The sequence below is a fragment of the Neopelma chrysocephalum genome, unplaced genomic scaffold (assembly GCF_003984885.1).
Source record: "Neopelma chrysocephalum unplaced genomic scaffold, ASM398488v2 Primary Assembly neopelma1_131, whole genome shotgun sequence".
NCBI classification, from domain to species: domain Eukaryota; kingdom Metazoa; phylum Chordata; class Aves; order Passeriformes; family Pipridae; genus Neopelma; species Neopelma chrysocephalum.
This window is the reverse complement of record NW_020897793.1, coordinates 1,671,992-1,686,349: the sequence shown is the minus strand read 5'-3', so window position 1 is coordinate 1,686,349 and position 14,358 is coordinate 1,671,992. Positions and strand designations below refer to the sequence as shown.

Genomic DNA, 14,358 nt, shown 5'->3' with positions numbered 1-14,358 from the left:
CAGTAAAAGACAGGAGTTCCCCACTGGCTGTGTACCCTGTCCCAGGGTTTCTCCCCTTTCCCAGTGGAGCTCCATGCAGCTCCAGGCAGTGGTGAAATGAACTGAAGCACACGAATCTCATCTGAGTATGAAAGCACAATTGCAGCAGCTCCCAGACAGAGGCCAACCAGGACCTGTGCCACTGCACTTTTTGTCAACCATCTTGCAAATGAGACATAACACATCCTTTGGTTGCAATTATTTTTTAATGGAAAAGACTAATCAATGTTTTACATAAATATCAATTAGTGACAACAAGTCAGTTGAGTAAGTAAAGGAATACATACCTCCCAAGTTTTAAAGGCCCATAATGAACTGACAAAGTAGCACACAATGACAACTACAAGGAATTCATTAGAAGAGGTGGGCTGCACGTCAATCACCTTCATAAAATTCAACTGCTAATCACATCAGGCTATTACTGGAGTAGTCACAGTGCAGTCCTCCCATACAGCAACAAGGACACATCTGAAAGGGACAGTGGACTTCCAAAACACCTTTCTGCCTCCAGCAGAAAGCCCTGGCTATGAAAGTACAAAAGCCTCAAGTGGTTTGCTGATGTTAAGCCCTTTCAGGGTCTGGTTTCAGATGTGCAGTGTCCCCTTCTCAGACTAAAAACTTATTTTTAAACAAATGCACAGGTTCGATCAGACAGGAATGTGTTCACACTGCAAAGTGGTACCAAGGTCGGATCTTGATAATAGTTTCTTTTCTACAGGGTTGTGAAGAACTCAACTTCCATTCCCAGGCAGGCTGCAGAAGGGGAGGCTATTTTCATAAAGAGCAATTTGTTAAGTGAATAGAAACTGCACCAGAAACTACAAAACTTCAGTTTTTCATGATCCATATTTCCATCTAACATCTTTGCATTCTTTCCTACGGGCTCAAACTGCTAAATATCTGAAGAGGTATTGCTCATATTATGTCCACAGCTATAAGGATGTGAGTTACTGGACCTCACTTTCACATGCATAATCACAGGGAAATCCACAGATTAAATACCTTTAAACTGCACCAGTGGGAGCCACAGTTTGCCAAGTTAGTGTTTCACAATGAAACAGCATAACATCAATCTGCTGAAAGGCATCTAATTCCCCAAATATTACTTTTAAATATTATATGGCTAAGATGCCTGCTTTGCAGTGGTTTAGTCAATAAAAATTCATTATGAATTATCTAGAACTAGCAGAAACATACACATTCCATTTTACAGCTTTTCCAGTGACATTCAAATAGTTATTAAATGCTGGGGACACGGTAGGATCTGATCTCCTGGTGAATGAAAATCAACACCCTACCATATTCTCTGAATGGCTCAAAAATTTGCAAGAAAAGTTTTCATTTAAAAATAAGTTACCAATTCTCCTGTTGCATGCCAGGTCCCATAAATCTATGTCCTTTTCAAAATCTGGACTACACATACGCAGCTGGGAGATGCACCAATGCAAGATGCAAATGAAGCCTTCGAAGTTGGCAACTGCTCAATAAAAGAAATTGCTTCCAAATACAGCCTAAGTTACCTTGCAATCCCCATAAGCTGGAATGCAATGCATGACAAAGTTGTAGCAGCTGAAAGGAACAGCAGCACTTCTAAAGTCACTGCCAAAGGTGGACGTTTCACAGCACCAGGAAGATCTTGCTTTATACTTGCACTGGCTTCAACATACTTCAAGTGACAACCCATGAAAGAAGATCCTTGTATCCCCATAACAGACAGGAATTTGCCAACACCTCTATAGCATCAGATTGCTTATGCTCAGTGGGTTTACACTTCAGAATTAATCATAACAAAAAGGCATCTTCTGCACCATAACTCTGTTATATGAGTAATCTTTCTTTTTGTTATAATTTTAGAAGAAAAAGCAGACGGCCGAACACAAAACACAAGAACTCAGCTGGCTGCAGTCACTCAGCACGATGTGCGACGGATGGCAGGAAGGGGATGATTCGACACTTCCAGTTCTTCACATCTAAACAAATTTAAAATGGGGTTACTCTCTTTGATAAATAGAAAGCAACACTTTGGCAAAAATAACATGTATAAGATACCCTAGGGGGGAAAAAAATCATACTAAAATTCCTCCTAGAATGAGTATCTTGCCTTTTAGGGTTTGAAGTACTCCTGCCAAGGACTATTTTCATCCATTTCAAAAACAATGACAAAGAGTTATTGTCAGAAAGGAAAAACATGATGTCAGTTGTAAATATATTACTGCCTGGAAATTTACACATTAATTGCACATTCTAGTTCCAAAGTGACCAAGTGTCAATCAGTTGAGTGATTTACACAAGAACATAAGTCATTCCTTCTCTGGCTTGTTATCAAAAGAGAAGGAATAATGACAAAGGAGAATGGCCCAAGCTATAGAAAAGGTCTATTGGGAGGAAATTACAACACTGCTAAGCATTACATTTAAGGAACTGAAGATGACCATTAGCCAGTGTCCGTGTTCTGTACCCCCAAGTCATGTTTAGGCTCAGCTGTTCAAATACACTCTGTGCATCCTACCTGTAAAGGAGATCGATACAGCCACTTTTCGTTATCTCCACTGAGTTTCATACAGGCAAAAAGGTCACAAACTGTAGGAAGGCCAAAGTCCTGAAAGAGAAGTCACCTTAATTACTGATCCCCAAACACAAATACATTCTGATTTCTCTTCAAATTCTGCTAAGTGTTCAAAAACAAAACCGAAACTGACTTCTGAGTCTTTGAGATTAATACTTTCTTCATTTAGTATAACATTGTTTTGTGTTAAGTAACTAATAATCATGAAAATATTAAAAGAGCTAAGAAATCTAAAACTGTCACTCAGTATTACCCAGAAGAGCTATGAAATTGGAAGAGAAGTCATTAGAGTAAGACAATAAACCCAGTACATAAGACAGAGCAGTAACAAGTTTATGCTCACTTGTGCTTTCTTGCGCAGAAGCCATTTATCTTCTGCTGGAGGCGGGTTTGCATTTTCTAGGTCATTTGAAGTCAACACCCAACTGTTTACATTCAAGGGGAGGTGGAATGGAGCCAGGAGGTCTAGGAAAGGACTCTTGAAACTCTTGTCTGCTTTTTCCCGACTCGCCTTTTCTTCTGCGCTTTCTGCTCTGTGCTCAGCCTTGGCCAGCCAGCTCGTCAGAGGCCTTTCCAGCAATACTTTCAAGGGTTCTGCGATCTCTGCCGAATAATCCGCTTTCTCCGCACTCACGGGCTCCCCTGTGAGCTGCTGTGTGGGGTTAAGCCAGGTACTGGCAGCAGACTTGGTCTTCTCGTACTCAGGGTCTGGTGTATCTTTCTGGCTGACTGGAACTCCATTTTTATCCTTCCAATCCTTCTTCAGAAGCCATTTACAAAGAGCCTCTTTTCCACAGTTTTCATCACACACACATTCTGAAAAGCTGGCACACAGCTCATTAGCTTTGCACACATCTTCCACTTTAAAGGGGGCCTGGGGATGTTGAAGAAGCCAAGCATTTACAGCAGATGTAGTGGGCGATTTCTTTCCATCAAGATGGTCATTCAGGCACTTCAGATTTCCCAGGTTCTCAATTTCCACATTTTTGATCTGGCTGCCACGACAACTGGTACATGTTTCAGCTTTGAGGAGCCAATCATTCAAATTGCATTCTTCCCTAAAAGGTTTAAACTCACACTTCCATTTCTCATCTGAAGCAGTATTTCCATTTTCTGTGTCAGCAGTGATCAGCCAATCAGAAAGGTCCATCTCTTCTTGTCCAAGGTATTCCAGTTCCTCCACCTTTTCAATAGTGGAAAAGGATGAGTTGGAAGTAGCAGTGGAGTCCTTGCGGCCAGGGGAGTCTGTCTTCCCAGGAACATCACACTGCTGATTCTGCAGGAGCCAGTTCTCCAAATCTTTCAGATTTCCCCAGGCTTGCTCAGAATAACAAACTTTGGAAGAATTCAAATCCTAATAAAGACACATTGAAATACATCTATTAAGACTAAAAGACAAAGTTCAGTAACTGCATAGTTACAGCTTGGAGCATCGAGACAGTAAGTGCCAAAGGATTAGCCGAACATGAAGCAGAATAAAGAGAATTACAGAAGGTTTAATTCCCACCATATTGTGCCTGCTATCAGATACTCTGTTTTCCCCTCTGTTAAAAACTAGGTTAAGCGCAAAAGGCTTACCTGGCTGGGCTCTGACACACATTTTTGTGTAACCCATTCCTCAAGATTGGTGCTGGGAACATATGGAGCCTGGTGAGCAGCCACAGGTCTGCTTCCCAGTAGCCAGTCGGCAAGGGAGGCACTCACTGTGCCACACAGTGTCTTCTGCTGAGAAACAATGTTGTTGGTCATGAGAATGTCTAATTGCTGAGGCAATCTATGGTGAACATCAACATACATCAGTATTTCTCTGCCAAAAGAAAAAGCAGTCCCTTCTAATTACAAAAAAAGTAAATCTTCAATTGCCTGTATGACTTGAAGCCACTGCACTGATTGTTTTGTGACCCCAGATTCTTCAGAGAGCAAATTACAAGAAAGGGAAGCGACCATTTCTAAAACAGAGCTCTGAGATGTGTAACCCAGCCACCACCCTGCTCCTGGCCCCAATTCCCATTATTGATTTGCTGCCCTCCTTCACTGACACAGTGCAGAGCCCAACAAAACATTTCCCCATGAATTTCTGCATTAAAAGGAATTGGACAGTTCCAAGTCCTGACCTGACAACATCAAGCAACATTCAATTGAAAAATTCTGACTGACAGTCACACCTCACATACCCTTTCACAATATGTTCTTGCATCTCTGTTCCTGGAGCAGCTACAACATCGGATCACTAGTGCTCACCACAGCCACTGTTACTGACTACTCGAGCATCTTAAACAAACCTAAGTCACTACTCAAGCTCACGTAACGTGCTTGAGTTCTCCTCTTCCCTTTAATACAATTAAACACTCACAGACAGAAGTTCTAATCTTACCTGCTCACAGTTCATCAGGGCACAGTTCTGCCCCGGGAACCAGGGAGACGTATTCTCTCTCTCTGAGGTTTGCTGAAAGAAAAGTAAAAGTTAATTTCAATCTCCATTTTGTCCAGTTTCAAGGATGAATTCTACAGTAAAGCAGAAGTAAAGTGCAGTTACAACTGGTCAGTGCTTTGTGGCTAACCATGTTCTCAACATTTACAAACAGAATGGAGAAAGATTTACTAAAAAATACTACCTTCAGTTCACTTCCTTTAAGAGCATTTTCTCCAATAAGACAGGAAATATGCTGCTTATATAAGAATCCCAAAACACTTTTATCACAGAAAGTGATAATTTTAACTATTAGTTAAGTGAACATTTTAACTATTACTATCTAAAGAAAACTGTAACATTTATTTCCAGTTGGTGGAATAGAGTAAGAATACAGTAGTCATTCCCTCAGCCTCCGTCAAAATATATTAAAATAACATGTACATAAACAGATAACTAAACTCAGTGAAACTGAGAATTACATGCAATAATTAATTATACAGCTAAAACCATATGACTCGTACACAGGTTCCATTCAAGCTGTAACAAGTAGAACTATCCCTTGGAATTTATCACACTACTTTTTGAGGCAAATATTCCAACCCAGGGAAGTCTTGGTACTTACCATTGTTTTAATTGAACCAAATGAGGTAATAGCCTGGCGAAGGTAAGAGGTGTCAGCCTCAAAATTCAGGATGGAAGACTCTTCTGGTTTAAGTGTAAGACCTTCCAGTCTGAAAGAGTAAGACAACAGTTACAGAAAGGAAAAAAATTACTATTTTCTTCTTCTGTCCTGTTTTGGAAGTCACTCCATTATTTCATACAAAGGCTTCCTAGCTGACTTGGCACTAATCAGGTAAAAAAAAAAATTAATACTTTCATAAAAGAAAGAGATGCCTATCCACAAACCACAGAACAGAATAAATAGACAGCAAAACACAAGTTTCATCTCCTTACTTCAATTGCCATCATCAACTAATATTTGAAATAATCTGCACAAATGAGTACTTCCCTGCTTGTTATAGTCCTGTTTTTCAATCTAAGATTAAAAAAAACCAAACATGAGAGGAATCATCTCAGACTGCTTCAAATATCTAATTTCTAGGAACCATTACAAAATGTAGTCATACTGAGTGAGATCTATTATTAGTTCTATTAAAATAAAATTAAAAAATCAGACTAAATTTGTAAGTCCAAATAAAACCAACTGTGTTGATAAAATATAAATAAAATATATTTACCTCTCCAGGCAAACTGAGATCTGGTTTGCTAGTTCATTGCTATAGGAGCGTTCCAGCTGATGAATAAGGCAATTGAACTGTCCCAAATACTGCATGGAAGACAAAACACATGTTATTGTTTTGGCTTCTAGGATTAGAATTGAGGAAATACTTGCAAGGACGAAGTTTGCTCAAAAATGTCAGTGCAACAACCCACACAAGCCTTACCCAGTAGAGCTGCTGTGCCTGCTGCTGCAAGGCCTCCTCCTTGAGCTGCTGGATGAGATCCACCTGCTCGAAGAGCCAGACCTCGCGGCTGCGCAGACATTCCAGGTGTCGGCTGATGTGGCTGTGGATCTTCGCTTTGACCTGCAAGGCAACACCCACCATTTCTACAACATCTGCCAGACAGGGTGAACAAACATGTGCTGTCGTGATGACAAAATGCTGTTTGTCACAGGTAGGTGACAAGTACTGCTGGAGCAACTTATTTCTCAAAAACTAACCACAGTCATCCACAGCACCACATAACTCAGGTTAGTAAAAGTTCCAAAGCTACCTTTAGAGAAGTAAAAAAAGAACAGTGTTACTTGCAATATCTCTCTATTCTAATGTTTCAACCAACAGCTTTAGGAAATTCTGCATACCTAGGCTATTAATACAGGAATTTATCAACAGCATGACCAAATGACACAGCAACATGCTTGCAAGTCTCTAGGAAATTTTCATATCATCAAGACAATAGTATGTACTCTGGAATAACAAACTGTCATTACAGTAATGTTAGTTATTAAAATATTTTTTAAAAATAATTTAAAATTACCTCCCGCCAGTTCTCTTTAATCTGCTGTTCAGCTTTGACAATTTCAGATATAGCTGTTTCCAAGTCCTTCTTTGCTTGAAAGCACTTTGCCAGAGTCTCACTGCTGCAGGAATTTCTATTTCTATCTTGTGGTGGACTCATTCTTGAAGAGTTCCTAAAACACAGTGGAAAAACAATTTCTTAATAGTTTCTATTCCTCTTTTAACGGAAAAGGAAGGGCATCATATGAAGAGCCATCTGCTCTACTTCACTATAAAGGTGAACAAAAAAACCCCAAGACCCTGCATGGATGGAAGTTTTCCAAACTCAGATAAAGCTTTCTCCAGGAGTGACAATGGCCTCTCTAACACCTCGGCCCACAGAATTTGCACAACTGCAGGAAAACCCACAGATATTTAACAACAGCTTCAACCACAGAAGCTTAGGCAATCCTCCCCTGCCAGTCACCTTGCTCTGGCTTTTAGGTCTTGCCAGCAAAACTCCAGAGCTGAGGGATTCAGGGAAGGTTCCACAGCAATGCCAGAGCTGGGGTAGAATGGCCCAGCCAGGGGCAGGAAATGTTTCAGTCACCCCTTTTTCAGCTGCAGGCAAATGAACTGGCTCCCATAAATCAGAAAATTCCAATACAGCTCCATTAACTGAACATGCAAGTATTGCTCCACAGATCACTCTTTACTAAGCTGCAAAGGCCAAAATTCAGAGCAGCTCCCCATTATTTTTGTCCTGGTCACAGCAGCAGTAACTTACACAGCTTCAGCACAGCCTCAAGTAAAAGGGGCTCAGACACAAAATTTCTGCAGAAGTCAGACTGGTAAGGATTCTGCAAGTAAAGGGGAAAAGATAGGATGGGTTTTTAGTAAAAATGGGAAGGATCATTATAAGCATTTTTTCTAAATGGTGGGTATTTCGTTACTGAAGGGTTTCAACTCTCCTCAATCCTATTCATGGGATTCCTGAAGCACTAAGGAAACATTCACAGTAAAGATTCTATTTAAAACAAGTCCTCAGCAATGACAGCTGTGGAAATTCCCAGCAGAACTAAGTAAAGCGTACACATGGCCATCTAAAATGTCACAGATTTTACCACTCCTCTGGAGGGAACTGAAAAGAGTGTTTTCAATATGATAAGACAACCATGGAGATTGTGGTACTGAGCAGCTACTTAGTCTGCACTTTCCAAGCCCCATTGTCATGGTCATGAAACCCAAAAATCCTTCTACAGCCAAGACCCACCAGACAGATATGTGTGTTTCAGAGAGCAGAGGGCTAGGAGCGGCTTGCACATGGAAGCTGACAGAAAAAGCAAGGTTTGCTGTGGGGCAGGAGCAGAGGCTGCATCTCCCTTGGTTCCCTCAACACCACGGGCTTCTTGTTTCTCGTGCCCCCAGACGTGAGACATGGAGCAGGCACGGGGGCTACCCAAAGACCCTGCACACAAGTCAGTCCCATCCTCCCCATAACATCTCATCTTCTAGGAAGTGCAGAGCACAACTATAGGAGAAGTGAACTTGAATGTATTTTTTAAGCTTATGTTATTCTACACCAAATTAGACAGGGTGCAGAAATCAAAAATACATCATTCCCCATGCTGCACTATAAATTCTGGTTTCGTCCCCATATTTGCACATTCAGAGGTGCAATATACAATTCTGTAAGGTTTCAAGATCTTCACCATGCTAGCAATGTTCAGTAAAAGGTAATCTTTCTCCTCACAACTGTCCTTAGACTTTATCTTGCTTGTCAACTCTCACGTACAACCTACAGGAAAATGTAACTGGGAGCCCTAGTTCTCAGATGTAATCTAACAAATGTTTATGCAAAGGCAGCGATACACCCAGCCAAGAAAACAAGGGCATCAGATACATTAAAAGCTATCCCATACTCACAAGTAAACAACAACAAAAAAATCATATTGTTTATTATTTCATTTATTATATTCTTACATAACAACCCAGTCAAAGTCTGAAAGGCTAAATATAACTGCCATATTTGCTCACATGGCAGATAATGTACTTAAAACTTCTGTGAAGATTATTTTAAGCTCTGTATGTACAAATACCAAGCCCAAAGAATGCTGTGTTACCATTTATGTGTTTTCTGAATTTACATGAGGGAATTGGGCTCAGTGACTGAAGAAATGCTACTTTTTCATACTCTGCATTAGCAACTTTATACTGGCACAGTCAAAATTAAGAAGCTTATACATGCTTCTCTAATGATTTTTGAAACTACTATTTATTGCTTTTCTGTTTTTTCATTTGATTGCAAGAGACTCTCTCCAAAATGTGTACAGAGAGAATGAATGCTGCCTTCCACCAGCCAGCCAACTCCTCTTAAAATGGCTGTTCTCATGCTTTGTCAAAAATTAGGCAGTAAAACTCACATGACAGTTGAGGATGAGAGCCAACCCACCTTTCTTTTCAATTTCCACGAGCCTCTAACAAAACTAAGTGGGGGTAACCACCTATTTCCTCGTTTTCCAGTTACCCCCCCAATAGCACTGGGAGTTAAACCCGTTTTCAGTTCCCATGCTCTGACACTACCGGGATCATACACTTTAGCTCAACAGTAACAAAATACAATTACTTCTGCAAGAAGACACGTGGCTGCAACACAGTCACCTTTTTTGGCAATTTCCGTGCCATCTGTTTCCAAGCACACGGGGGTCCCCTCCAGGGGTACGTGACTCACGGGATGCACTCTCCCCACCAGCTGAGCTCGCACTTACTTTCCGAGCGCAGGAAGCAATCCCTCAGCGTCCTGTTTATAACGCCGCTCCCATTCCCAGCCTCCCGCTCCGCAGAGGCACGGCCTCGGGAATGCTCTCGGCGGTCACGCGCGACTGCTCCCGCTGCGGATTCCGCTCCAGAGCCCCGCTCGCTGGAGCGGACGGGCCCCGCCCCGGCCCCGAGCCCTTATCGGGGCGGCCCAGCCCGCGCCCCGCCCCGGCCCGGGCACCGCGCCCGCCCGAGCCGCACGTCGGCAGCGCCGGGGAGGGACCGGGCCGGACCGGACCGAACACCGGCCCTGCTCCGCTCATCCAGAACACCAAGGGCCTCCGAGCGTCCCACCGGCAGCTCAAACCGCGAAACCACAACGTTTTGCAACAAACCCGCTGTTTGTTGCAAGTTCAGGAGTGTGGCAATGTGACTTCTCCACACAAGAAACGAAACAAAGCAAACCCAGCGCGTCTTTCTGCTGCAGCCCCCAAGGCTCAAGGGCTGCTGGCCTGCACAGTTCAACCTCCCGTCCGCCCCTGGCCATGCACAGCCCAGCAGCGAGGCTCCCTATCCAGCACTGCGCCTGGGACTGCCAGAAACCAGGACAATAAATCGCTCGGGTGCAGTTAGCTCCTGGAAGGACCAAAATGACACACATACACACACACAATTATTGTCACATCTACTCTGGCGCCCACAATTCCACACACAGCTGAGGAAAGCACACAGAACGGCCTGGGTTGGAAAGGGCCTTGCAGATCATCCAGTTCCAACCCCTCTGCCATGGGCACGGACACCTCTCACTGGAGCAGGTTGCTCAGCGCCCCATCCAGCCTGGCCTTGAACTCTCCCAGGGATGGGCCACGTACGTGTACTTGCCGGTACATAATCAGTCAAAATATTATAGCCACGAAACCTAAAATAGTGCCTGAATGAGGCAGGAAGATGATATTATTGTTCCTAATCATAAAATAACTACCAGTTCTTGCAGGAAGATTTTTGGCTTGCTAGAGTTGTCACCACAAAGACCCTGCAGCCAAATCCTGGTCACAGTATTACTTCTCCTGGTACTCTGTGCAACCTCCCTAGCTGCTTGCCCTCCACCCCTGAGGTGTTACTTCCCATATTTGTCTTTTACTTTATTTGTAGGTCAGAAACTGATGGACAAAAATATTTTTTTTTAGCTTTTAATTAAGTATCTGGTGCTTGGGGAGCAGAGAAGGATGGGACAATCCTGCCTTGCCTGCACAGGCTGCAAACAGCCCAGCAGGAAACTGGTTTTACCAGCTTTTCATTTTCAGCACAACCATCCCCGCTGCCCTTGGGAAGAGCATTGTTTTCCACTGCAAATGGGCGTGGAATCACCTCAAAAAGAGATGAACTGGGGAAAAACTTCTGGAGGGAATGAATCCTCACATTAAACAGGCTCTGTTTATAAATGTGGAATGATTTCTTCCAGTCAGCTGGACAAGGCTGCTCCAAAGCCCTCTCTGACCTGACTTCATGTGGTTTTAAACCCACTGGCTTGTTTGAACTGAAATCCCCACGGATTTCACTCTTACCCCACCAAAAAACAGTAGTTCCTTTTAAGTAACTGTCCCAAATTAGGTACGTGGGAGCTGTGGTCAGGGAGTGAAGTGCTGTAAGTACATGAGCTGAGTCTCAGAAATTTCCATTTACATCCAAGCACAACAAGCATTTTGTACAGTACAGCATCAGCATCACACATCAGGATCTGTGTGGAGCTCCTGCTGGGGGGATTATTTTCCTCCAAAACAAGTAGGTACCGCCCTATTGTATAAGTTACAAGCCACATGAAGGAAAAAAATGACCTCTGGCAGTTCTCAGTAAGAGAGAAAGTGAAATTAACACCTTAAGGAATAGTAATAAAAGTTTCAGGTAATACATTCTCTAAAATTCAGTTAGTTTTTACCTGCCTGCACAGTGTATGATCTGTGCCACAGACCTGAACACCTTTTCAGCCTATTTTAGCCCCAGAAGAGCACAGTCATTGCACAAAGCACTTGTACAGACACCCTCACAAGAGTTGGGCTCCGCAGAGTTACAAGTCACCAGTGCAGCTGAGACAAGAAGTCTGGTCACCATTTAATTCCATCTATTGTAAATATATGTTTTATGCACAGCACATAAGTGAAATCACAAAGTATCTGAAAACGAAGGCCTGAAATCTCTGTGCTATAATTACTGACAATACCAAAGTACATGTCCCAGAGTGGGAAAGACAAACTGTTATCTTAACAGAGATTGCACACTTCAACACAACTGTCTTCCAGGCTTTTGCATTTAAAACCCTCTGGAAAACAAGTGACAAATCCCTGGCTCTGCCTGAGGCATATGGTCTCAGAGATAGCATTGCCACGCTCTCTGCACATCCATCCCTCCAACGCTGTGCATTTGCAGCGTGGTTAACAGCGGTTTTCACACGACTGCCATGGAAAAACCCTGCCGTGATTGCACACCTCACCCAAACCCCCGAGGAGGGCAACCTTGTTGCTCTCTCAGCTTTTCCCGTTAATGTCACCCACAAACACCGAGTTTAAAGCCGAAAGAATGCACAGCAGCCCCTCTGGGAGCTCTGGCCCACACCAGTTCCCAAGCACCGAACAACACAGGTCTGACAAACTTCCAGCGCCGGCGCGGGACGACCCCACCATTCGGGACACTACTGCTTATGTAACCTCCGAGGAGCGCGGCCGCTGACAAAAGATTTTGGCTTCGCGATGAAAGAAGTGACCTTAGGAGCGCCTGCAGCACACCCTCTCGGGGGCACGAAGGGAAAGCGAGATCAGCACAAAACCCCCGCATCTTTCGTGTTCCACGTCCGCCCTCCGCCCATTTCCCGACCGGCCGGCCCGCGCCAGGCCGGCCCGACCGCGCGCTTCCCCGCTGCGCGGCACGGGATCCCGCACGGGATTCCCCACTGGATCCCTCCCGGCATTCCCCTCGGGATTCCCGGCGGGATGCCGCACGGATCCCCCCGCCCCGCTCCCCCGTCCGCCCCTCACCGCGGCCCGCGCGCCGCTCCCTCACCAGCACCGTCCGCCCTCCGCCGGCACGCGACACCGCCGCGCGCTCTCGCGAGAGCGCCGTCCCCCGGCGCGCCAGCGCCCCCTGCCGGCCCGGCGGAGCGGCGGCGGGGCAGCGGGGGGGGGGAGAGGGGCTGCTCCGCACAGCAGCCGGACACCGGGAATGGCATCCAAAGCACCGGGAATGGCATCCCATCCGGCACGGCGGGTCCCCCAAGGACAGAATGGGTCTGGGTGGCCTGGGTCTTTCTCGAGGGCGCTGGGAAATTCCCAGGGTGCGCGGCTTGGTTTGGCCTCACACAGCACAGTTCTTGGGTTTGCCTTTCCCTCCCGGTGTGAAGCACAACAGGACACTTCCCAGTACTGCCGGCTGGGAAAAGCACCCAGTTACTGCCCGGGCAGGGAGCGCTGCTGCTGCCCGTGCTCCGGAGCGCGATCGCCAAGCGCTGCCTTGTGCGGGTGTTGGCACAGCGCTGAGAGCTCCACAGAGAGTGCACGGGGGCTTCAAAAGGAAAACGCTTCAACTGGAAAGGGCTTCAGATGGAAATCTGGGTGTCTGTGCAGCTCTGAGTATATGTGGTACCCGAGTCACCATTTCCCACACATTTCCTCCCCTGGGCACGGACCAAGGAGCCCGTTCTTTTGAACAGGACCTTACCCGTGGTTACCAGTACAAGTAATTTAGTGCCGACCTAAGAGAAAGTAGAAGTCAGACGCCCAGACGTGCTGTTACCCTAGGAACCTGTGTTTCAGGTATTTGGCTTCCTTGTCTAAACACGAAGGAGATGCAGGATGTGTTATATAATCCTCCTCTGTGTATTTGGATTTGAGAGGAAAAATAATACCAACCTTGCCTGACCTTGGAAAACCAGCAGTGCTCATACACCTGTTGTGTACACCATCCAGTTACACAGCGAGATTGGCCCAAGCAAAGAGAGCAGCCTCTCCTGGGTAGGCAGGCAGAGCAGACAAAGTGATTTGCTGGCATGCCTTCCATGGGCTTGACCAAGGCCATCCCATAATCCAGGTGGTTTGAGTGCTTTTTGTAGAACCACTCCACAGTTGCTTCACATGGTACACTCTGTGTGGATTCATTGTGGTTTAGGTTATGCCTTCCTAGGAGGATTTGCCTGTTGGATACATCTTCCATCTCGCCCTTTTTAAAGGATGTCAAGGAACCATATGCACATTTTAATGGTCTCTTTCCTCCCACCACTGATGGCAGTACATGCTGTTCCTCCCTCAGCCATATCCTGTGCCACACCAGATGTGCCTTTTTACCCAAAGCTGCATAGCATAATCATCATAAAAAGAAATTAAAAATTATATTAGCCTGAGCAAAGGATAAATTGGTGGTCTGTTAAAATAGGGGCAAAGGGTTGAGTAAGAGTTGCAGTTTTATGGGAAAATAAACAAGATGCTTATGTTCAAACAGCAGTGAAGATGGAGATGTACTGGGCAGTTCCTCAGCACTGTGTTGGCAGTGAGCTTCCAACCAGAGCATGAAGAGAAGCATTTTGGATGCATAAAAGG

At 44.8% G+C, this 14,358-nt stretch overlaps 1 protein-coding gene across 5 annotated transcripts; it reads right to left on the bottom strand.

Annotated features, from left to right (window-relative positions):
- Positions 1-226: 226 nt before the first annotated feature.
- On the bottom strand, positions 227-12,887 carry NCOA4 (nuclear receptor coactivator 4). Of its 5 annotated transcripts, XM_027698658.1 has the most exons (12): positions 9,787-9,954; positions 7,796-7,878; positions 7,305-7,308; positions 7,059-7,212; positions 6,464-6,604; positions 6,257-6,345; positions 5,641-5,749; positions 4,980-5,051; positions 4,184-4,330; positions 2,949-3,959; positions 2,549-2,638; positions 227-2,009 (listed from the first exon to the last, which is right to left on the bottom strand). In XM_027698658.1, the coding sequence occupies exons 4-12, from the start codon at positions 7,197-7,199 to the stop codon at positions 2,004-2,006; spliced, it is 1,806 nt and encodes a 601-aa protein (XP_027554459.1). In that variant the 5' UTR covers positions 7,200-7,212; positions 7,305-7,308; positions 7,796-7,878; positions 9,787-9,954; the 3' UTR covers positions 227-2,003. The 5 variants fall into 5 exon arrangements, with proteins under 5 accessions (XP_027554459.1, XP_027554460.1, XP_027554458.1 ...); XM_027698659.1 differs by lacking the exons at positions 7,305-7,308; positions 7,796-7,878; positions 9,787-9,954 and adding an exon at positions 12,830-12,887; XM_027698657.1 differs by lacking the exons at positions 7,305-7,308; positions 7,796-7,878; positions 9,787-9,954 and adding an exon at positions 12,805-12,861.
- Between the last annotated feature and the right edge of the window lie 1,471 nt (positions 12,888-14,358).

Excerpts from the sequence above, each read along its gene's own strand:
- NCOA4 (XM_027698659.1), bottom strand. The coding sequence starts at position 7,199 with ATGAGTCCACCACAAGATAGAAATAGAAATTCCTGCAGCAGTGAGACT. Across the intron at positions 5,052-5,640 it reads TTGGTTCAATTAAAACAATG|CAAACCTCAGAGAGAGAGAA; the intron begins GTAAGTACCAAG and ends CTTTTCTTTCAG. Across the intron at positions 3,960-4,183 it reads GTGTGTCAGAGCCCAGCCAG|GATTTGAATTCTTCCAAAGT; the intron begins GTAAGCCTTTTG and ends TGTCTTTATTAG.